At 38.3% G+C, this 24,788-nt stretch overlaps 1 protein-coding gene across 3 annotated transcripts in view; it reads left to right on the top strand.

Moving 5' to 3' along the window:
• MACF1 (microtubule actin crosslinking factor 1) overlaps positions 1-24,788 on the top strand; it is a 385,648-nt gene that overhangs the window by 217,710 nt on the left and 143,150 nt on the right. For all 3 annotated transcript variants that reach the window (XM_058303848.2, XM_058303845.2, XM_058303843.2), the window contains 14 exons: positions 1,422-1,548; positions 1,919-2,102; positions 2,545-2,714; positions 6,872-7,050; positions 7,746-7,884; positions 8,552-8,745; positions 9,718-9,880; positions 10,778-10,861; positions 11,725-11,832; positions 12,023-12,121; positions 13,364-13,516; positions 14,233-14,321; positions 15,217-15,352; positions 18,820-24,240. In XM_058303848.2, coding sequence (XP_058159831.1) covers positions 1,422-1,548; positions 1,919-2,102; positions 2,545-2,714; positions 6,872-7,050; positions 7,746-7,884; positions 8,552-8,745; positions 9,718-9,880; positions 10,778-10,861; positions 11,725-11,832; positions 12,023-12,121; positions 13,364-13,516; positions 14,233-14,321; positions 15,217-15,352; positions 18,820-24,240 — 7,246 coding nt within the window. The remainder of the gene's footprint in view (positions 1-1,421; positions 1,549-1,918; positions 2,103-2,544; positions 2,715-6,871; positions 7,051-7,745; positions 7,885-8,551; positions 8,746-9,717; positions 9,881-10,777; positions 10,862-11,724; positions 11,833-12,022; positions 12,122-13,363; positions 13,517-14,232; positions 14,322-15,216; positions 15,353-18,819; positions 24,241-24,788) is intronic.

Genomic DNA, 24,788 nt, shown 5'->3' with positions numbered 1-24,788 from the left:
ATTACAACATTACTGTTAACTATCATCTGTAAATTGCATTAGTTGTAATTTTTCCGTGTATCACCATATTCTTAGCACTTTGTAAAAGAAGAGCATTCTTCTATTTATACTATTAACCAAAATCTTCATCCACCACCGAAATCAGTATGCTGTATCTTTCCTAGATTATTCTCTAGTTTCTTTTCTTTTTTGTTAAAGATGTATTATTTATTTATTTCTCTCCCCTTCCCCCTGCTCCAGTTGTCTGCTCTCTGTGTCCATTCACTGTGCGTTCTTCTGTGTCCGCTTGTATTCTTGTCAGTGGCACTGGGAGTCTTTGTGTCTGTTTTTTTTGCATCATCTTGCTCCATCAGCTCTGTGTGTGTGTGTGTGTGTGTGTGTGTGTGTGTGGCACCACTCCTGGGCAGGCTGCACTTTTTTCATGCAAGGCAGCTCTCCTTTTGGGGCGCACTCCTTGCGCATGGGGCCTCCCTACATGGAGGGCACCCCTGCGTGGCAGGGCACTCCTTGTGCACATCAGCACTGCGCGTTGGCCAGCTCCACACGGGTCAGGAAGCCCTGAGTTTGAACCCTGAACCTCCCATGCGGTAGGTGGACACTCTATCCATTGAGCCAAATCTGCTTCCCTCTAGTTTCTTTTCAATTGACATTTACGTCCACAGACTACCCCTTTCAGCCACAATCACATTTATAAGTCAGTAATGTTAGTTATGCTCATTATAATGTATTGCTCTCAATTCTATTCATTTCCACACTTTTACAATTAACTTTATTAATAATATTATATACATTAAGGTATAAGTACATTTAAATTGCTTTTCTGAAATGTTAGTGGGATCTTTGGAGGAAAAGATGATAAATGGGTTTAATGTCTTTTATTTAACTGGACATCCTGGTTTCTAGTTTTCCATCTTTATTCATTTTATTTCACATTTACTCTTAACTTCAAGAAATTCAAGGTGGTCTGGCATATGCAAATTGCTTGATTAATTTAAGTTGCTACTAACTTTTCAATATTTTAGTAGTTTTATAAATATATAGAGCACAGCAAATCACTTTTTTAGGCAGGGATATTGTCATTTTCCAACATATACAAATGGGATTTTTTGTTTCTGCTTTTTCTCTGTTCATGTTCTCCCTGGGTATTTCTTCTCTCTAGCTTCTTATAATCATATTACATTCAGATAACATTGCTAAATATGCACTGATACATTTAATACTGTAATAAATCTAAATACTTTGAAGATCTCCCTTAATTCAGTCCTAAAGACTCCTATGTTGATAATATTTGACTTGTTGCCATTGTCTGCTCAGTATATAAACTCAGTTCTGTTAAGACAGTAACTTTTTGTCCTTAGAAGATCTCTGTTGTGGAGTTCAAATCTTGCAAAAGCTATAGCCAATTCCTATATTGTTTCTAGGGTGGAGCAGTCTTATCAGAAGGTGATGGCCCTTTGGCACCAGCTGCATGTTAACACCAAAAGCCTTATCTCATGGAACTATCTGCGGAAGGATCTTGACCTTGTAAAGAGTTGGAACATGGAAAAGGTAATTGTGAAAACTGTCACCCAGGCCCTCATTCTGGGACGAGCTTTTTTCAGAAGTTGTTTGTTTTTGTTTTTGTTTTGCTGTGAAACATCTACGCATCCAAATGGAATAAAGTAGTATCAGAGATATTGTTAGAGTTATGTCTAGGGGAGCATAAGGAGTGCTTCTGGTGTGCTGGCAATGTTCTGTTTCTTGATCTGAATACTGATTATATAGATAAATTCAATTTGTAAAAAATCAACACATTTACAGTTATGATTTGTGTACTTTTTTTGTGTATGTGTTAAACTTCAATAAAATATTGAGAAACAGAGGGAGAAAGTGCACTGTTTATATTCTAATGAAATTTCTTCTGACATTTTCTCTCTAGCTTCGATCCTTAGCACCTGGGGAATACCACCAGCTTATGAAGAACCTCCAGGCCCATTATGAAGACTTTCTACAGGATAGCCATGACTCTGTGCTCTTCTCAGTGGCTGATCGCTTGTGCTTAGAAGAGGAAGTGGATTCTTGTAAAACACACTTCCAGCACCTGTTGAAGTCCATAGAGAATGGTGTGTGCTTTGGGAGGAGAAATAGAGAATGGTGGAAAAAGAGCCCTGATGGGTACTGCCAGACCCTTTATATAAACAAGAAATAATATCACCAATTTTTACCATTGGGTTGCTAAAAAATTGAAGATAGGGAAAACTTAAAGAGATGAATTCTCGAAATCAGACTGTGAAAGAGAAGATCTGTTAACATTTTGGTCATTATTGCTAATCAACATATCACATTATCTTATAGTAATGTGTTTAGATCCCTAAAGATTAGTATACAATGCATGTAATTTAGGATCAGGCAGAGAGGTCCCCAAATAAGGCCTTGCTTTTTAGTGGTATATAAGGTCTGGTGGAGTCAGTGGTGCCCTCTGATTGAGGGTAAATCTGCTGTCCTCAGGTTTGCTGGTCTCTCTAATGTGGGACCTAATGGTCTTTTATTCTTGTGCATTCACAGAGGACAAAGAAGAGACAATGGCCAAAATGCACATTTCAGAACTGAAGAATATCCAGCTGCGCCTGGAGGAATGTGAACAGAGACTGGTCAAACGAATTCAGTCGTTGGTCAGCTCTAGGACTGATGAAGATGCCCGGCAGGACAATGCATTAAGGATTGCAGAACAAGAGGTAATCCCTAAGAGCAAAGGGGGGGGGGGCACATTGCAGAGTAAATGCTCTCAGAATTATTTGATTAAGAAATGAAACAAGGAACTGTTCAGTCTTTGTCAGGACTTCTCTGCAACCTTTTACCTGTGAAGAAGCATGATTTCAGCTCTCAGCACATTGCTGAATGCTGATTAGTTTCCTACAGACTTGGAAAGATAAACAGGCTTATATATTGTTCTAGGTTGCACCATGTGAGCTATATGTTTTAAGACTGTTTAGTAGAGATGCTGTTCTTTCCTTTATTTCTTATATGCATATGTGTTACCTTCCATAACATGGCTACTATATGACTCAATGGCAAGGAAAGATCAAATTCTAATATGGGCTCTGATGCATATTCTTTCTCCTGAGTCTGAGCAAATTAACTTTCGTTCTTAGATTCCTTTTCTATAAAATGGAGATAATATGTGATACACAGAGTTATTTTGAAAGTTAAGTGATATAGTACATATAATGAGTTTCCTGGAAAAGTAAAGGCTATAAAAATTTAGGGTAGTATTCTTGAAATAAAAGCAACAAATATTAAATGCTTTATTAAGTGCTCTATGCCATGCAAAGAAAAGTAAGCCAAAGTCCTTATAAAAGTATAGAATGAAGAATAAAAAGAAGAGGGAGGTGGATTTGGCCCAACGGATAGGGCGTCCGCCTACCACATGGGAGGTCCAGGGTTCAAACCCAGGGCCTGCTGACCTGTGTGGTGAGCTGGCCCATGCACAGTGCTGATACACAGAAGGAGTGCCCTGCCACGCAGGAGTGTCCCCCATGTAGGGGAGCCCCACGCGCAAGGAGTGCGCCCCGTAAGGAGAGCTGCCCAGCGCAAAAAAAAGTGCAGCCTGCCCAGGAATGTCATTGCACACACGGAGAGCTGATGCAGCAAGATGGTACAACAAAACAAGACACAGATTCCAGGTGCCGCTGACAAGAATACAAGCGGACACAGAACACACAGCGAATGGACACTGAGCAGACAACTGTGGGGGCAGGGGGTGGGAAAGGGAAGAGAGATAGATAAAAAATAAATCTTTAAAAAAATAAAAGTAAAAAAGAAGAATAAGAATAAATGATTGAAGTCACTATTAGAGACTTCAATATGAGAGATAATATAATGCAGCACCTAGTACATTTCCACATTTCCAAGTAAACATCGATAAAGGAATTTCAAGAATTATTAGAACATTTCTACATGAGATGGTATGAAAAAGCTCTACGAAGAATATTAGAGTTGAGCTGGGAGCTTAAAGGGATTGGAAAGGAATGGCTGTAGGAGGAATGATTTTTCTTATCTTTCTCAGTTATTCCCAAGCCTGAAGAGGAGGAATGAAAGAGCAGAATAATTTTCATTGGTTGAAAGGGATCTAAATCCTGCATAGGCATATCATGTGAGCTGTAATTCTCATTTGGAAACTTTTTACTCTTCTGAAGGATCATCCAAAATCTAATTGTCCCTGCAAAATAGAATTCTCTAAGTAATAAAAGTTAAAGCTCAGCTTTCCTAAAAGACCTCCCTCTTTTTTTTTTGCTTTTTACTTTGAAATAATTTCCAGATATACAGAAAGGTTACAAGAAAAACAAAAATTACCTTCACCCAGATTCTCCAAGTGTTAACATTTTTCTACATTTGCTTGATCATGTATATATATAAAAAATATTTTTTTACCTTGAGAAAAAGTCGCAGACATGATGCCCCTTTACCCCTAAATACTTCAGTGTGCATTTCCTGAAAATAAGGATATTGTTTTATATAACCCCAGAATAATTATCAAAGTCAGGAAATTAACATTAATATGATATTGTTATCTAAGCTCCGACTTTAATGAAATTGTATCAGTTGACCTAATAGTGTCCTTTATAGAAAAAGATTAAAATATTTTTAGTCTAGGATTCTTTCCAGGATCACACCTTATATTTAGTTGTTGCATTTTAGATTTCTTTACCCTGAAATGTTTTTTCATTTTGTCTTTCATAACTTTTACATTTTTGAGGCTTGTAGGTCGTTTATTTTGTAGGATGTCCCTCTACTTGGGTTTATCTGAGTTTTCATCATAATTAGATTTAGGTTATTCATTGACAGAATACCACAAAAATGATATTGTATCCTTGGGACATCATGTCAGGAGGCACCTGATGTTGATTTGTCCTACTACTGGAGTTGTTAACATTGATCACTTGGTTAAGGTAGTATAAGTTACTATTTTCTCCTTTGTAATTACTAAGTATCTCATGGAGAGATACTTTGGGACTACATAACTTTTGACAGTTGCCAATGGACGATTTTCTGATTCCATCATTCCTTCTCCATTTTAAAATTTCGATTCTACTGAAAGAGTTTCTCTTCCACCCCTATTAGTTTGTTTCATTATGGACTCATGTATTCTTTCTTTATCCAGTATTTTCTAATTTGTTACTATCAGTATTTCGATGCTCAAACTTTCTCACTTTTAATCAATGGGAGCCTTTTTAAGCTAGCTTCTATGTCCTTTTGATATGTCCCTATAATTTTTTTAAATTAATTAATTAATTTACCCATGGTGTGCCGCCCCCCCCCCCCCACTATCTGCTTTCTGTATCCATTCGCTGTGTGTTCTTCTGCGTCTCCTTGTCTTCTCTTTAGACAGCACCACGAACCAATCATGGGACCTTCCAGAGTGGGAGAGAGGTACTCAATCTCTTGTACCATCTCTGCTCCCTGGTCTGCTGCATCTCTTATTTTCTCTACTCTGTCTCTTTTTCTGAGTCATCTTGTTGCATCAGCTCTCCGTGCAGGGCAGCACTCTGCTCGAGCCAGCTCATTGCACAGGCCAGCTGCCTTCACCGGGAGGCCCTGGGAATTGATCCCTGAACCTCCTATATGGTAGAAAGGAGCCCAGTCGCTTGAGCCACATCCACTTCCCCCTATCATTCTTTGAGCACTTTCTTACTTTTTGACAAACCAGATATTCTAGGTTCATCTTGTCTTTACCAGTCCCAAACTTGGAATCAGTCATTTCTCCAAGGGGTCCTGCTTCCTTAATTTATTTAGAAACCAAGAACTGAGTGCTAAGTGTACTCGTTGTTGAGATATCATTGCTTCTAGGCCCTCCCAGTAGACAGAGATAGAAAACACATACAAAAACAATATGTAGGGAAGCGGCTGTAGCTCAATCAGATGAGCTCCCATTTACCATATGGGAGGCCCTGGGTTCACATCCCATATGTGATGTGGCTTGCCTGCATGCTCTGGAGCTCCACCCGGCCCACAGATGCCACGGAGTGCCGCCTGGCCTGCAGATGCCCTGGAGAGCCAACTCAGTAAGGTGACGCATCTAAGAAGGAAGACAAGCGAGAACACAGAAGAGCCCACAGCGAATGGACACAGAGAGCAGACAGCAAGCCACAAGAGCAGGAGGGGAAATAAAAAATAAATACAGGAACAAACAAACAATATACGTACACACATCTATGTTATTCATGTATATATTTGTGGATCACACAGATGAATCATTATATCTATACCTATCTTTCAACCTCTCAGTCACACACACACACACACACACACACAACCACATATCACCAGTTTCAAGCCAATGTGAAAGTAGCCTCTTTCCATAATTATAACTCTCTTCCCCAATACTGAAAAACCTGCTTCATGTTATCCAGAATATACTTCCTTATTGTTCATTCCTAGCATATACAAAAAGTAGTTTCAGAATTGCTAACTCATATTACTGTAAAAAACAAACCTACTAATAAAAAAAACAACAAAAAACAAATCTACTGAACAGAGTTCAACATTTACTTACAGTTCTTTTTATCTTTATCCTCAAGTTGTATCTCTAATCCAAATACTGTGTTTCAGAAATTCCTTGTATTCTTTCCCCCTTCCCCCTTCTGTGGGATTATGTTATTTATTTGAATATTATTAAATACTATTTTGCTCTCAGAGATCTTTCTCATTCTTTTTGGCTGCATAATTCTCCATTGTGTGGCTGTTTCATAGTTTATTCAACCACTGTTTTATATATATGGGCATTTAGATTGTTCCCAATGTTTTGTTATTATAAGGAAGTGCCTCTTTTTAAAATCCTAATGTCTGTCTTCAATTCTCTCCCCTCCTTTGTTGTGTGTCTGGTTATTGACAGCATACCCAGGAGGATTTGCAGCAACTAAGGTCAGACTTGAATGATGTTTCCATGAAATGCAACAGCTTTCTCCATCAGTCTCCATCAGGTTCGAGTGTCCCAACTCTGCGCTCAGAACTCAATCTGCTGGTGGAGAAGATTGACCGTGTATATGGTCTCTCCACTGTCTATCTGAATAAGTGAGTGAGCTAATGATTTGGGTCCAAAGAGCAGTGTGTTCCATTTGGGATCAGAAAGAGAAGGGCCTGGAATATTTCATGAACAATCCAGAGAGATTACAGGTGTTTTTACTCATGATAATAGGTCTTGTTTTAGTTCTAAATAACATAGATTGGGTCCATTTGGGCTGTAATGAATAAATGCTAGTGAGACAGAACGGGAGTTAATTTGCCTTATTAGGACTATTTGTATCTCTTTTCTGTTTGATTTTGGACACCTCTCAAAACTTAATAGCATTGAGAGAGAGAGAGAGAGAGAAACTGAAGAATAAAATGTTTTCAACTAAACAAAAGACTAGTATTTGAAGGTCTTCCACTACCCCCCACTCCTTACCCCCATGACCTTGAGGAGTAACAGATTAGACTCTATAGTGTTGAATGGGTTTCTGGACTCACATGCCTTCTCTCCCATGAGCCCACCCAGGTGTGTGTGTGTGTCCCAGTGCCACTTAGAATTCTATTTTGAATTGACTTAAATGTGCAGCATATATACCATACTTCCTTGTTTTTTACACACCCTGTCGTCTTTTCTAATGTGGAAATTGGTTTTGGTAGTTCTGTTTTGTGAACCTCTATGAGTGCTACAGGTATTTAGCTCACCTCTTAAGCCCAGCTCTTAAAATGCTGTATTAATGAAAATGATTTTATCCCCACAGGCTAAAGATAATTGATGTTATAATACGTAGCATCCAGGATGCTGAACTTTTGGTCAAAGGTTATGAAATCAAGCTGAGTCAAGAAGAAGCAGTACCAGCCAATCTCTCAGCTCTGGAGTCCTATCAGTCTACATTACGGGTTGGTTGTTTTGAGTTTCCAAGGAGATTGGTGTAACATATCCATTGCTTTGGGTTAGCAGAGAAATTCAATTTGGATGTGATGACACTAACTTAGTTTTACATTTGACCTAGACAGAATACCATATCAAGTACATTTTAATATGGATTCAAAGAAGAAAGAGCTCAGAAATAACGCCTAATTAGAATGGAAAGAGAAAGGACTCTACTTTTTAATTTATTTTCTCCTGTTTCCTCCCAGTAAAAGTACAGCTTAATTAAATATAGTGTAAAACACTTAGCTGTTATCTCATCTGATTCTTATAAATAACTCTATGAAGTGAATAATAAAGGGATTTTCATTTCCATTCACAGATGAGAAAACAAGACTCAAACTGACAGAATGACTTATCTTGGTTGCATAATTTATAAGTAGTAGAGCCAGATTTCAAACACAAGTTCTTTGCACATTTCTCTATACAGTACTGTATGCCCATGGCTTCCTAACAAGTATCAGGAAAGCAGGGGTCATGACCTGTAGAGGCATTTCTGGGCACAAACATTGTAGGGTCTAGCTTCATACTACCACAATAGTGTGGAATCTGCTATAGACAGTGTCCTTGTTTTCTTCGTTGTTGTGAATCCTTTTGGACAGTATTTGACTTGTTGCTGTGCTTTTGTTTTTATAGCATTGGCTTAGTGATATAAAAGACAAGAATTCAGTGTTTTTAGTCCTGGATGAGGAAATTGCCAAGGCCAAGGTGGTGGCAGAGCAATTGAGTCGTCTGACACAAGAGCGAAACCTGGATTTGGAACGCTTTCAGGAAAAAGGCTGTCAGCTGCAGGAGCGCTGGCACCGGGTCATTGCCCAGATTGAGACCCGGTGAGTGGTAGTACCACTTGTTTCTCTCATTGGAGTTCAGGGACTGGGTCTTAAAAATAGTTATAGCTGTGTATTCTTGTATAGAGGCAGGAATGGTGGGGAAGGGTAGAAACTAAATAACCATGTAAATCCTGGACAAGATCAGTGGCAGAAAGCTGGAACCACCAACCCTAAAGCAGACTGAGGCTTGCTTTGAGTCCACGGTTGCTCAGTACTGCCCTGTTAGCAGTGCTTCTTATGTATCCCAGGTCTTAAGCATTGATGACAATGGTTTCTTAGAATTTAGACTGGAAAGATGACCTTGTGATCTTTTCTCAAGAACAGAACCTGAATTTTAGTTCTTGTTTTAAAAGGTTTGAATCAATATATGAGCCATTTTTCATAGTGGAATTTTACCATATTACTTGCTTTCATTCTCATTTGCTAATTCAGTGGTTATCTCTGTTACTTGAGGTCCTATTTCTCTTGACAGATTTGAATAGGAAAGACAGAAAACTGTACCTGACACCAAGATAGGTAGGATACCAGAGTAGTATAAATAGCTTTATGGGCTGACACAGTAAATAACTACTATTTTCACTCCCCCACCCCCACTCCTTGAGAAATTGTTGTGATTCATAAATTATGGTAGTGGTACTCTATCATCAGAGTATAGGAGTGTACAGTTAATACTACCTTGTTGTCAAACTTGGTGATCCTTGGCAATCTAAGTAAAAAATTTATAGTGTTTATCATGGGATGCCAGGCTATGAGGCTTTTCCAGGACTAGCAGGGCACTTCTGCTTTCTGTTCACTTGTAGAGCCCTTGATACATACATATGTCTCACTCAGCCTTACTTCACTGTTCTCTGTAAAGATGGATCCTTTGTGGTCAAGTCCAACCAGAAGCATGGGCTAAGGAAGGAATTGCCTCATTTATTTTATTGTACTTATGCCAAAATATCTGATAATGGTTTCTCTTTGCTTCTTTAGCCAATCTGAACTAGAAAGTATACAGGAAATTCTGGGAGATTACCGAGCTTGCCATGGAAAGCTCATCAAGTGGATTGAGGAAACCACTACCCAGCAGGAAAAGATGAAGCCAGGCCAGGCAGAGGACAGCCGAGTGCTGTCAGAGCAGCTCAGACAGCAAACGGTGGGTGTGGCAGTAGCACAGTGGAAGTTGCAAGGGGGAAAGTCAGCGCATCATCGAAGAGGATGATGTTCCAACAATTAAAGCTTCCCTAAAATGACAAGACATTCCAAATCCCCTCTTCTTAGAGGGGATCTAGTAGGAGGTCCTTTCCAATCCTGAGTTTCTGTGACTATATAGTAAATGTACTAGATGGACGGATTAACATTTTGCTCTATTTTGTTTCTTGATATTACATTTTATTTTCCTGGGATTTGCATATGGGGGAACAAAAACCCAGGGAAAGCTGTGAATGGAAGAAAATTATTTCATTTATAGCAGTTTTTATTATTATTATTTTAAGTTTTTATTAGAGAAGTTGTAGGTTTACAGAAAATCATGCATAAAATACAGAAATCCCTTATACTACCCTATTTTTTTGCTCTGTTTTATTTAGCATTATGGTTAAGCATATGAGGTCTGGAGTTAAATTGCCTGGATTCTAATCGTGACTTGCTCACTTAACTAGCTATGAGACCTTATGCAAATTATTTTAACTTTTCAGTATTCTACTTTCTCATCAGTGAAATTATAACAAGATATCTGATAGCAGTTTCTCACTATCTACCTACATCATAAAGTGATTATTAGGATTAAATGAATTGATACATGTAAAATGCTACCCCACACCAGTAGCATCTGCATCACTGGGAACTGGTTAGAAATGCAAGTTCTCAGGTCTGACCTCAAACCTACTGAATCAGAAACTGAGGGGATGAGGCCCCACAGTGTGTTTTAACAAGCCTTTCAGGTGATTCTGATGCAATTAAGGTTTGAGAACTACTGCCTAAGAACTTAATAAATCCTCAAAATGTTAGCTGTTTGATGATGATAATGTTGTTGTTATATTTTGGTTCCTAGAATCTATTTGCAGAAATTGAAAGAAATCAGACAAAACTGGACCAGTGTCAGAATTTTTCCCAGCAATACTCCACTATTGTAAAGGTAACTCTACCACATCCTCAAAGCAACATGAATGATCTCAAACTTAGGAAAATTTTCGTTGTTACTGGGGTTCTGTTTCTGGACAAAGAATGTAAAGCTCTTCTTCTAGAGGTTGGCCCTATCCTTCAGTTAATGTAGATGTATACTTCCCACAGCCCCACATTTGGGGATACTAGGAGGCTATGACTCAAGGAATCTCCATTTGAATGATCCACAGACCTTTTAAACTTACCATGTCAAAAACAGAATTTTTGGGTTTTCCTCTCAAATCTACTTCTACATCTTACCTGTGTCAGAAATAGTGTCACCAAGCTTCACAGATCATTTGTGTGCATGTTGAAATTTGAGAAGCTGTACTCTAGGTCATTGAAGATTTTTAAACAGGGGAACAATATGATCATCTTTGCACTTTAGAAATTATTCTAGTGGCAGAATAAAAAGGGAATTGGAGGTGAGACTAGATGCAGTAAGAGTAAATAAGAGGCTACTATAACTGTCCATGTGAGAGCTTAAGAAGGCCTGGACTAGGGCAGGATTCTCAGGGTTGCAGCGGAAGCTGCAGAATACCATGATGAAGTGAGAAGTGCATTGGTTTAGGGATTAGAAGATCGGGATTGTAATCTGAATCTGGTACTCACCTATTGAGTTAATTATGGAAATTCACTCCAGGCTTCATTTTCTCCATCTGTGAGATGAGAGGGTTGGTCAGCAAATAGCAAATGTAAGGGTCAGCAAACTGTAACCCATAGGCTCAACCCAGCCCGTCAGCTGCTTTTGTATAGCTCATGAGGAGCTATAACAAAAGAAGAATAATACTGCTGTAACACCCTGTATAAATATAGTGAAATTTATTCCTTTCCCAGGACTATGAATTGCAACTGATGACATACAAGGCATTTGTGGAATCACAGCAGAAATCCCCTGGCAAGCGCCGTCGCGTGCTTTCCTCTTCCGATGCCATCACACAAGAGGTAAAAGGGTCAGGAAATGAAATGTGCCACTGCATTCCTTTAAGAAGTACATTTGTCTGGACCTTGCAGTTTGATTTATTGCTCACTTTTCTGTTGAGCATATGACTCCATGAAAACTTCCTGTTATTTTCAACTATTCAGATTTACATTCTGGTAGATAATTTATCTAAATTGCTTTTTTGAACCGCAGTTCATGGACTTAAGGACTCGCTACACAGCACTGGTGACTTTAACAACTCAGCATGTGAAATACATCAGTGATGCACTCCGGCGGCTGGAGGAGGAGGAGGTGAGAACAGCTGGATCCTAAATCACTGTGAAAATACAACTACAAGTCTTATGCCTCACTTTATCAAAATTTAAAATGCACATTTTATATCTATCACTCCTACTTCCAACTATCTTTATTATAGAAAGACGTACATGAAGAAAAAGATATGAACGAAGATCTTCAGTAAAGAATAATAAAGGAAAATACTGGAAACATCCAAATTCCATACAAGGAATACTACAAACCTCTATAAAAAATGAAATAGATTTTAAACTGACTTGGAAAAATATTCATAATATAATAATAGGGAAAAAAGCAAGTTAGAATACAATATATAATTATGATTTGAATAAAAACAAAACTGTATGGTACCATGCAAAGACATAAATGGGCATAAAAATAAGTTTAGAAGAATGCACACCAAATTTCTGAGGAAATGAGTTTAAGGGAACACATATTACACATTTCAGATTTGCTTGAATTTGTTTTAATAAGTGTGTAATCTTTTTGTAATTAAAAAAATGTCTTGGGCTCTCTCTGCCTAGAGGGGCCAGCACCAAATCTTGCTGTGGTATTTCTGTCTTTCTCTCCCATTTCTCAGCAAGCACTGTTCTTTCCCCTCATTTCCCAAATAAATTCTTTTTACTGGCCTTAAAAAAAAAAAAGAAAATCTTGGAAGCTGGTGTAGCTCAGTGGTTCAGTGCCAGCATACTACATACGAGGATCCAGGTTCAATTCCTGGCCCTGGTACCTTGAAAAAAAAATATCTTATACATCTTTGCAAAACAATAAATAAATATGTGGAAACCCTTTCAATTACTCTTAAATGCTTTTGGAAACATTAACCATACCATCTTTTGCCTATATAAATTAGTAGAAACCTTCCATTATGTTGATACCTACCTTATTGTATCTCTACAGACTTCACCTGTAAATGTAAGAATTATGAAAATGAATAAAATACTCTGTGTGAAGAGCTTTTTAAAATCAATAAATAATTATTGAGTACCCATCATATATAAAACACTGTGCTTTTTTAAGAACGATTCCAACCTAGATACCATGAATTTTAGCTGTTAGTGTCACACAGATAGGCATGTGTGAGCAATGATGTAGGCTGGGTAAATCATTTTTAATTTGGGATTATTTTAGCTACCTAGTGATTTAGGTAACTTTGATTTCTCTTTTTTAGGAAATCTGAAGTCATGTCAGTATAATAAGATATTGACCAGGACAGTTATTTTCTATTTCCTATTCTAGAAAGTGGTAGAAGAAGAAAAACAGGAACATGTGGAGAAGGTTAAAGAACTTTTAGGCTGGGTGTCTACCTTGGCCAGGAATACACAAGAAAAGTTCACCTCATCTCAGACCAAAGAATCAACAGACATTGAAAAAGCTATTTTGGAACAGCAGGTGAGTACAAGGTCCATCTCTTTATTCCTGGATAGAATAATATGGTGTAATAGATAAGGTGGAATATTACACACATATGGACCATTTCAGGATTGATTGTTTCCTCAGTAATTACTGACTTCAAATGCTTTAAAGGAACTTAAGTCATCTTGCTTGTACTTCTAACTTTTTAATAAGCTTAGTTCATTGTTTATAATATTCTGACCTAAGCTCAGTTTTTTCCTTGAATTTGAAGTTATTTCAGGGAAGCGGACTTGGCCCAGTGGTTAGGGCGTCTGTCTACCACATGGGAGGTCCACGGTTCAAACCCTGGGCCTCCTTGACCCGTGTGCAGCTGGCCCATGTGCAGTGCTGATGTGTGCAAGGAGTGCCCTGCCACGCAGGGGTGTCCCCCGCGTAGGGGAGCCCCACACGCAAGGAGAGCCACCCAGCGCAAAAGAAAGTGCAGCCTGCCCAGAAATGGTGCCGCACACACGGAGAGCTGACACAACAAGATGACACAACAAAAAGAAACACAGACTTCCATGCCGCTGACAACAACAGAAGCAGACAAAGAACACGCAGCAAATAGACACAGAGAACCAACAACCAGGGGTGGGGGGAAGAGAAGAGAAATAAAATAAATAAAAATTAAAAAAAAAAAAAAAGTTACTTCAAATAATTTTTGATTCTTTAATTCTTTAGGTTCTGAAACTTTTTTCATTTCTACTATGTAGGTTCTGGCGGAGGAACTGACGACCAAAAAGGGTCAAGTCTCTGAGACCATCAAAACTTCACAGATCTTCTTGGCTAAGCATGGTCATAAGTCAGTATCAAATAAGATCCTGGGTCTCCTATTCTACCTGCCCAAAAGCTAGAGTCATGATGAGAAGTCAGGTTGGAGAATTCAGGATGTTAAGGGCCAGATTATGAAGAGGCTTGTAGTTCATGCTGAGGAGTTGTATTATACTTTGTCGGCTATGGGAGGGATTTTAAACATTATGAATTTTGTTTGTAAAGGTTGCCAGAACAGGTTTGTAGAGAATGACTTGAATTGGGGCAATAGTCAAGGCTGAGAAATCAGTTAAGATGCCATTTTGATAATGTGGGTAAGAAAGATTCAAGAGATATTAAGGATGAGGAATCAGTGGGGTTTGGTGACAACATGAAAATCATCAGATATAATTCCTAATTTTCTGGCTTAAGTCACTGAATGTATAGTGATACCAGTAACCAAAATAGGAAACACAAGAGGAGATGGGGTGGATTGAGGGAGAAGAGGGTAGATTTGGTTGCAGACATTTTGAGTTTGAAGAGCTTGTAAGACATAAGAGAGGAAATACGTAACATTATTTATGCCTTACATAGTTCCACTGTTTATTGGAAAGCTGTACATGTGAGTTAGTGTTAATGAGAGAAGTCTAAAGTTGTCCATGGGTAGGTGGGAATAGAGTGGAGGTCATTTGGTTTGGAGTTGGTTGCATAACTATAAGAATAGAGTGACATAAACATTGAAATCACCAAGGATCATGACATGATCTGAAATAGAGAGGAAAACTAGGAACTAGATGCTCAGAGTCTTCACTGAGCATGAAATTCTGAACAGATGATCCATAGGTAACAATATTGAAGAATATACCATCCAAGATGGAGAAGTAATGATTTTGAAGTACTAGTGGAGAGTATGAAGAATGATTTTTCTTCAATGCTTCATATTCTAGGCTCTCAGAAAAAGAGAAGGAACAGATATCTGAGCAACTAAATGCCCTGAATAAGATTTACCATGACCTTTGTGATGATTCAGCAAACCAGCTTCAGCAGCTTCAGAACCAGTTGGCCCAGCACACAGAGCAAAAGGTACTTTTAAATTTTCTCTCAAAATGTTGGGAGGGTACCTTCTGAATGATGTGAAAGTTGCTTTGCTGATTGAGAGTCATAATCACTAGCTTTCCATGACCAATGTGACTTAATTTTTAATCTCACATTAGCAACCTTTTGTCTTGTGTTTCTTTACTGGGGTACCATGATGTGTTGGTCAGTCAAAAATATTATAGCCAGTTCTTTAGACCTGGTTCACCTTATTTGTTTTCCATTTGTGGCAGTCAGGGAGGCTTTTAACTGCTAGGGCAAAATAATGTCTAATCACAGGGCAATAAGATTGTTCCTTCATGCCATTTCCATTCAAAAGTTAATAGTTAATAGTTCTGGGTATTGAGAAGAAAGTGCTGTGAACCTCTTCCTTTCCCACATTTGTGTGTGTGTGTGTATGTGTGTGTGTATGTGTGTATCTGAGCAAATACATGAGAAAAGTTTAGTTCCAAAGCAAATTGGGGGATTAGGTTCACTGACTGAGACGCTGGTTCCCCTCAACCATAGTCATTCCGTCATGTGGCATCCTTACCAATTCCCATTCCATGTTCATTTCCTGGACCATACAAATGTTGTTGAAGTTCCTGCTGGTTGTCCTAAGTTCTTCCTGGGTACTTGTGTGTGTATGTAAACTTACCATAGTATATATGTCTCTGGGATATATGTGTGTTTGCCTGCTTATTTCCTATGTTGTGAAGCAATGGCCAACTTAATTGGGGCAGACCAAAATTTAAGCTCATGTGGTAATCAAATTTGGCCCAGATGCTGCTCACAATGATATTCAGACAAAATATTCCTTGACTCTGATTCTTGGATATGAAATTCATGTAGCAGGATCTAGAATTGTAAAGACCACAAGACAAAACCAGCCATGACTTGATAGTATATTTCTAAAAAGAATGTGCTGGTTTAGTATTCTCTGTGTAAGGTAGCCCACTTCTAATGACTTGTTGCTTCACCATATAAGGGAGTATGTGAAAAGTTTTTAACAATTGCTTGCTGAGAACATCCAGTTCTCATTATGAAAGGTTAAAAAAGGGGGGTTAAAAAAAAAAGGAAAAGCTGCTGAGCACCATGACATTGAGCATGATGTGTCCCTGTACCGTTTGTGTGTTTCATGTAAAGTATTGTTCTGATTAACTGACATCCTTGCTTATAAGTTTCACTAACCCTTTGGAGTTTAAGCACAAATGCACAAAGGGAAAAGAGGACGACCTGTTTGGGGTTCTTTTTTGCAAAAAAAAAACAAACAGTCGCATGCTGGACGCTAACACCAAGCTTACACTGTGTGTGTGATACGGCTGAACTGCTCCATAAGGCTCTATCTCTTATCTGCCCAAGGCGAACCCTGCAATTCCGGTAAGTAGAAGCCTTTTATGTTTTCTTTTCTCCTCTCTCTTTGTCTTTTTGTGCTTGCTTAGGTCAGAATGTCCATGTTTGGTGGACTGAAATGGATTTCTCTACATTACTTCCCAACTTCCCAGCTGAGTACATCCTGCCTATCTTCCCAATTACCAAGGTGTTGGAAGGAACAGTATAGTCTTTTCTTTTTTGCTAGACTCTGGACCTTTTCTGAATGTTAACATTTCTGAGACTACATAAATCTTACCGAAGAAATTAGAAGTTCTCAAAAGAATATTTTCCTTTATCATGTTGTCTGCTTCTGACTAATCTTTACATGGGTTTTACAAAGAAATTTTTCTTAGATCGTATGCCAGTGTGATTTTTTTCATTCACTTTCTACAGAATAGACATATAACAGACTTGTGTAACACATGTTTAACTTACACAAATTGCAAAAAGGGAGGGGAGATAACATTTTAAGTAGTGTGGCGAGTTCTGCCAATTAATCCATTAGTTGAAATACGTTTAGTGAGATGGAGATGTGAATCAAATCTACTATTCCCTTATTTGCTATCCATTCTGCATCTCTTACAGTGTACAACTTAATCAAGCTTGACATACTCTATGTATGATTTTTAAATCTGAGAGCAAATAGGTGAATGAAATTTTAAGGGTTTTCTTACTATTTGTTGATCCATTTATTCATCAAATATTTACTGAACTGCAGGTACTATTCCTAGACACTGAAAGAACTTACATTCTCAGTTAGAAATGTGAAATGCATTTAGGAGGCAACAGAATTGACTAGCAATTGCTCTAAGAAGATCCTACATGGATAAATTAAGTAAAGACCAAAAAGTAACACTGACCAAAGAGGAGGACAGAACAAATCATATATAGAAGATGAAGACAATGACCATGAACCAAAAGAGCTGCAAAATTAGAGATTAATAAAAGTGATGAAGTGATTAATTTCTGAATACCATCACTTGGTAGTAAAAGGCTTCAAAATGGGAATTCTTTAAAAGCTTTTTATAGACTTTTCAAGGGTAATTTTGACAATGCATAAGGTTTGTCTTATTCACTGACCTTAGGACCTAACTCCTGTGTGAGATGTGACTCTACTCTACTTGTCCTTCATGCTCTTTTCCTGGATCTGACTGGGGAGGCACTAAAAGCACAAGATTTAGAGTCACTAGTTTTGTAACAAGTTACCCAACCTCTATGTTGATGATTATCTCATCTGCAAACTAAAGAATTAAAATAATTGTTTTCATAGGAATGATATGAGGATTAAATATCAATGCTTAATAAATATATTAAGTGTTCCTAAGTGGAAACTGTAATTATTTTGTTCTATCCATTCTAGCCTGGGCCAGAAGAAAAGTTACATGTGGTTCTAGAGTCAAGGATCCCTAGTCTGTTCTCTTCCTTGACTTGCTACTTCCAATCCTTCGAACTGATTTAACTCAGAGCCAGTGTTTTGGGAGAAGCTCGTTTTGGCCACTGAGAGTATGACTTCCCTCATCATACTAGTTGCTGCTTGAGTAGTACACAGAGGCCCATTTTACTGTGATACATAGCTGTTTTTATGGCTATCGGGATCCTTAAATCTCTCTTCTAATTCTGTGGACCAGTTCTGCTACACTCATCAGCAGAGAAATACAACTTCAAGACTCTTCTACATCAGTTACAACACTGAGAAGTTGTTATATGGGTTGAATTCTCACTTTTGGGGAACTGGTATGTCTGTAAGAAAGCTTAATGGTGATTTAGTCTTAGAAATATAGCCATCCTCTCACTTTTCACTGCTTGCTACTTTGTAGAGATTTTCACTCAGATATGCTTAATGCTACCATTCTTCAAGTAATCTATAGTTTCTGGCCCTCTGTAAAACTTTCTGCAGTTTATAAAAATTCATTTTTAGCATTAACACTACCAGGCTTTAGAAGTTTCCTATATACTGAGGCTTATCCCAGGCTGGGTTTTTTTGTGTAGACAGAATTTAATATACTGTAGTTTCTTTGGATGACTAGACTCCTTTAACAGTTAACACTTCTCCATTGGCTCTGATAGAGTTTTCTTTCTCTTTTTTTTCCTTTTTTTTTTAGGGTTGCAGAGCAGTTGCTGGGGTGATTGATCTAGGTACAGTGGAGATATTCCCCATCTTCAGAGCCATGCAAAAGGGACTCATTGACCAAGACACAGGCCTTGTGCTCCTAGAATCCCAGGTTATCATGTCTGGTCTTATTGCCCCTGAGACCAGCGAAAAGCTCTCTTTGGAGGAGAGCCTAGCCAGAAATCTCATTGATCACCAGATGTACCAACAGCTCCAGGAGCTACAGGATGCCGTGTCCTTAATAAACAGGCTTACTGAGGGCAAAGGCCCTCTTTCTGTGCTGGAAGCAATTGAAAAGAGAATAATCAGCAAGAAAATTGGACTGAAAATCTTAGAAGCTCATCTGGCAACTGGAGGTTTCTGTCTCTCCCCCAGTGAGAACTGTATTAACCTCGAGGAGGCTTTTGGTCAAGGCTTCATCACTCCCTGGCTTCATTCAGAACTAGACTCTCACTTGAGGTCATCTAAGAATTTGATAGACCCCAACACAGCTGAGAAAATTGGCTTGCTGGATCTGATGCAGAGATGTATTGTCCACCAGGAATCAGGGTTGAAATTGTTACCTGTCAAGCAGTTGGCAGGGGGAATGGTGAGCTTGAAATCGGGCCGGAAGGTTAGCATTTTCCGTGCAGTTCAGGAGGGGCTGATAGATAGGCAGGTCACTGTCCGCCTGCTGGAAGCTCAACTTTTTGCTGGTGGCATAGTAGATCCAAGAACAGGGCACAGACTTACAGTAGAAGGAGCTGTAAGACACAATTTGATTGACCAAGATATGGCCTGTGCTATTCTTATAAGGCAGCTTCAGATGGGAGGCATCATAGACACTGCCACTCAGCGTAGGTTGACAATAGATGAAGCAGTAAGCAATGATCTATTAGCTGCTAAGATTGCCCTTGTGATTCTGGAGTCCCTTTGGTCATTCATGGGGTTGCTATGGCCTGAATCTGGAGAGATCCTCCCAATTACAGATGCCCTGGAACAAGGCATTGTGTCTACTGAACTAGCTCATAAAATCCTTAGTGGCCGACAGCATATTAAGGCTCTCTTTTTACCAGCAACCACTGAAGTTTGGTCCTGGAAGAAAGCAATAGAGAATGGTATATTGGACAAAGATCTTGCCAATAACTTAAAATCAATTTGCATACCTGATGTGATGCCCCATGTGCAATTAGCAGACTCTTCAGAGCAAAGCAAACTGAGCATTAATTTAGGAACAGCAGCTCTACCATGTAGCAGGGACCAAACTGAGAACATAGCAAGCGATAGGGAGAGGCTGTTGTTTCAACTGGTGACTCACAGCTATATCAATGTGTGGAATGGACAGAGACTACTCTTGTTAGACAAAGAGCTAGTAGAGATACTAACACCAAAATGTGAATATCAAACAAGGCCTGCAGAAGTGTCTGGAATTGGGCATCTAAAACTAGAAATTCCTGAGCAATTACAAGAATCAACTAATGTGAGAATCACAGAAACATTCCATAATGGGTTGTCTGTGAGGCCATGTGAGTTCCAGTTTTCTTCTCAAAGCAGAGAATTTCTCAACCAGAAAATTTTTACTGAAGCAAAAGGGAAAAAGAGCAGTGTAGAAAACCCTGGGAAGGACCTGTTTATAGGGGAACAAAACATAAGAAATCCAAATGGTGACACTTTGAAAGTCATAAACAAAGTTAAATCAGAGTTACAAAGGCAGATATTAGGTACCAAAAACAAAGACCAAGGAGAAATGTCTACCAGAGAAAATGTTGGTAGTGGGCTCTTCTTTACAGTACCTTCTGAGGAAGCAGAAGTCCACTTGGTGCTTAACAAAGATCTTTTTTCTGTTGAAACACCGAAGGAAGAATGGCAGGCTCTCAGAAAGACTTCTTTTACTTATCAGAAAGAACAAGCATCTGCACTTGAGATTGAACATATTCCAGGTGAAGCTGGAAGGCCTCTCATAAAACCTCAAAGCAAAGAGTCACAATTTCAAATAGGGAAAACTCTAGATTTAGAATCAGAATTAAAGTCTGAAAATTATATGAGTATTTATTTTCTGGACAAAAAGAAAGTCTTAAATAAAATGCCTTTGGGTGACCATAAACAAAGTCAGGAAGAAGAAAACATTGTAGGCAGTAGTACAATAATGTTAGAAAAGATAAATGAGGAAGCTAATGGTGATAAAACTTCTCTGCCATGCAGTCAGCCTTCAAAATTGCTTGAAGAAACCACCTTAAATATATTATCTGCACAGTTACTAGATGGTGGGATCGTTCATGAGCAAACAGGTAAAAAACTCTTACTAAACGAAGCAGTTGCTCAAGGTGTTGTGCCCAGTCATACTGCTGTGAAACTTATGGAAAAGTTGAGAATGTTTCGGGGCTTCCTTGACTCTCAGACCTGTGAGTCTTTGACAACTAAAGAAGTCATTGATGAAGGTCTGATGGATGAGAAACTATTACATAATGTCCTCCTGGCAGACAAAGCTATAAGTGGTATCATAGACCCCCGTACCCACACACTCTGCTCTGTGAAGGATGCAGTTGCTGTTGGACTTCTTGACAAGCAAACAGCCACTAGAATTTTAGAAGGACAGGTAGTGACTGGTGGAATTGTTGACCTGAAACGAGGCAAAAAAGTTTCAGTAACTTTGGCTTCAAATCTTGGGTTGGTGGACAGTGCTGATCAGATTGAGCTTCTAAGTCTAGAGAAAGCTTCCAAAGGTAGAGATGCTGAAAAAACATGTAGGGAGAAGTTAATTGGCTTACAAATGGAAATAACTGGAATTATGGACCCTGATACCAAAGCCCCTTTAACAGTTGTGCAGTCCATCAACCAAGGCCTTTTGAAGAGAGAGGAGGCCATTCAGTTGTTGACTAAGCAGGTGGTAGATGGAGGTATCATTCACCATGTCTCTGGGATAAGACTTTCAGTTGATAATGCCTTTAAACATGGCTTGATTAATGAAGATTTATGCAAGCAACTGAAAAAAGTTGAGAATTTAAAACTCCATCAGTTTTCTTATCCTAATACAAAGGAAACTGTTTCCCTCCCTGAAGCCATAAAATTAGATCTTCTTACACCAGAATTGAAAAAAGAAATCCATGAAATTCAGGCCTTGACTGGTAACTTTGTGGATCTCATTTCTGGCCAGAGATTGACCTTGGCAGAAGCAAAAAAAGAAGGACTGTTAACTAATAAAGCAGTATTGTCTTCAGGAATGATGCATGGCGTTATAGATCCTGAGAATCACAGAATTGTTCCCTATTCAGAATTGGTAAAGAAATGTAAAATTGATATTGAATCTGGACAGAGATATCTGGAAGTAATTCCCTTCTCAGACATTAAAGATGGTGTGAGTGGCAAAGTGCTTACATTGTCTCAAGCAACTCAGGTTGGAAAAGTAGACTTTGCACCTACACTGAGGGTTCTGGAAGCTCAGGCCAATACTGGTGGAATTATAGATACTATTACAGGAAAAAAACTGACATTGGCAACTGCTTTGGAACAAAAAATGGTGGATGAAAACATGATAAGAATTATTGCATCTCATCAGGTGTTAAATGGAGGAATTGTTGACGTATTTAATGGTCAGAGAGTGACTTTAAAGGAAGCTATTGAGAAAAAATATATCAGCCCTGAACTGGCAACTATGATCCAGATAGACACTTTTGAATTCACTGATCACAGAGGTCAAATTGAAAAGGAAGATGAAACTGACTTATGTGAGTTAAAGAATGAAGTTCTAGGAAAAGAAATGTTTTTCACTTGTAATCAGACTGTTGAAATGAGTTGTGGTAAAGGAGAAACCAAGAGATTATTTCAAATTGGAAGTCAGTCTGCAGAAGAAAATGTTAATTTGAGGGTTTCTGCAAAAAAGAGCAGGGACATTTCATTAAAGGAATTGGAATGCAGTGATCAAGAGAAGAGAAGAGTATCTCCAGATGCTAATGAATCTGTCAATATCATAATTCCTTGTAATCTTAGTAAATCCTTGGACCATGTTTCAGTATCGTATCCTCACGCAGAAGTTTGTAATTTTAAAATTGAAGAGGTGGTTTGGAATAAAATAGGAAAAAATACAAATGAAGAACAGGAAAAAAGAGTAATGCAAGCAGAAATTCTCTCTCTTATGAAGCAGTCTACCTCAGAACCAAATTCTAAAGAAAGAGAAAACCTAGGGGAAATGATTTCAGAAATGCAGGAATCAAATTGTGAAGCTTCAGGCAAATTGCTGAGTGAACAGGCTATGCAGAAACCAATGAATACCAAGGTAAAAAGTAAGAGAGAAAAAAGGGAGATGTTTATAGAAGAAAGAGTCAAAATATGCAAACCAGCCATTCTTTTAGAAGAAAAGTTGAATCAGGAAACTGCTGTTAGAGATGAGCATGATTCTAATATAAAGAGTCAACCTATGGACATAACCATATGTGAAAAAGGAAAAGAAGCTGATAGAGATCTGGAATTTTCTGTTATTTCTAAGGCTGAAGACTCTTATTCCCAAATGATACCAGAAGGAATTTCTATAAGAAATCAACATATTTTAACATTATTCAACTCTAAACAGGTCAATGAAGGAGAAGTAAAAAATGTAAACCTCTATTCAACTTTAAAACCAGAAGGAAATTTATTTCAAGAAATTATAGGTGGGGCTCAGGGTGAGCCATTTTTTTCTGTGATCCCAAGACCTGAAGGATTACACTACCAGGAATCAGTTGGAAAAGCCCAAGATTCAGATGCATCCCACATTTCCAAAGCAGGCAAGTCATTCCAAGGAACCACCAGACAGGAGGCCAACTATTACCAAGATTTCTCTATTTCTTTTAAGACGAGGGAAACCAAAGATCTGATTTTCTCATCTAATGACTATAAAGAAATCTCATACCAAATGGTACCTTTTGATTCAACAAGAGCTCTTAGATTGGAAGAAATGACAGTTTCCAGAGTGGATCCAAAAGAAGTAAGTTGTCTGGAATTCTCAGACAGAAAGGTTCTTCATCATCAGGATAGCAAAAGTGATCATGGACTTTGTGGAATTCTCAAATCTAAAGTAACAACTCAGGAAATAATTGAAGAGAAGATTCTAGAAATAGCAGATTCTATAATTACAGATCCAAAAGTAGGGTCCCTTGAAGGCATAGTGACTCAGGAGGATCCCAGAGTCTTGGTGTCCCTTCTTCCAGAGAAACTGTTCCAAGATGTATCTAGAAAAGAAAGTACAGGGCAACAGGATGCCATAATTAGTCCCACTGTTCCAGAGTTCAGTGAAGAAAAGACAGGGCCACTAAAAGCTTGCCCTACAATGAAGATGGATGAGAAGACAGCACAGGAAAAGCTTAGAGAGAGCCCTGGCAGTGAACTAACTTCCTTTATGACTGCACCTGGAGGAAAGGGAAATGAAGGTGTAAACTCAGAGCCCTTCAGAGCAACTAAAGTAAGTTTTCCAGCAGTATATTTGCATTTTTAAAAAGTTATAATTAGTTTAATGCTAACATTCTTAACTGGATACTGAATTTACATATGTGAATGATTGTATATATTCATACATTTTAGGGCCCTAATGACTCTTTAAGATGTAATTTAGTTTATCATTATCTATTTGCAACACAGTTGTTAGAAAATTAGGCAGTGGCTCTGAATGCCTTTCTGAAATTTGCAAATGTTTTAAGTTAGAAACTTATAATGAAGTTGCTTTGAAGTACTGAAGTGATACTTCCTGAAGTCAGAATAGCTTTTGAAATTGTTTGGAAAAATTGCTGCTTATAGATTGATAATTGTGAGCTTCTGCTCACTAAGGACATAAATGAAATCTCATTTTTGTCTAATGATTTGCATAACAAAATAACATTTTATTTCACCCCACCATATGTATGTATAGTAAAAATGGTTTCTTTCAGTTTCTGTTTAACAAGAAAACCCTGCCTGCTTTTAAAAGCAATCTTAAAGGAAAATGTTAGATCTGAGTGCTTTCTTTTTGGTTCC

The sequence above is a fragment of the Dasypus novemcinctus genome, chromosome 9 (assembly GCF_030445035.2).
Source record: "Dasypus novemcinctus isolate mDasNov1 chromosome 9, mDasNov1.1.hap2, whole genome shotgun sequence".
In the NCBI taxonomy this organism is placed as follows: Eukaryota; Metazoa; Chordata; class Mammalia; order Cingulata; family Dasypodidae; genus Dasypus; species Dasypus novemcinctus.
This window is presented reverse-complemented; position numbering and strand designations above follow the sequence as displayed.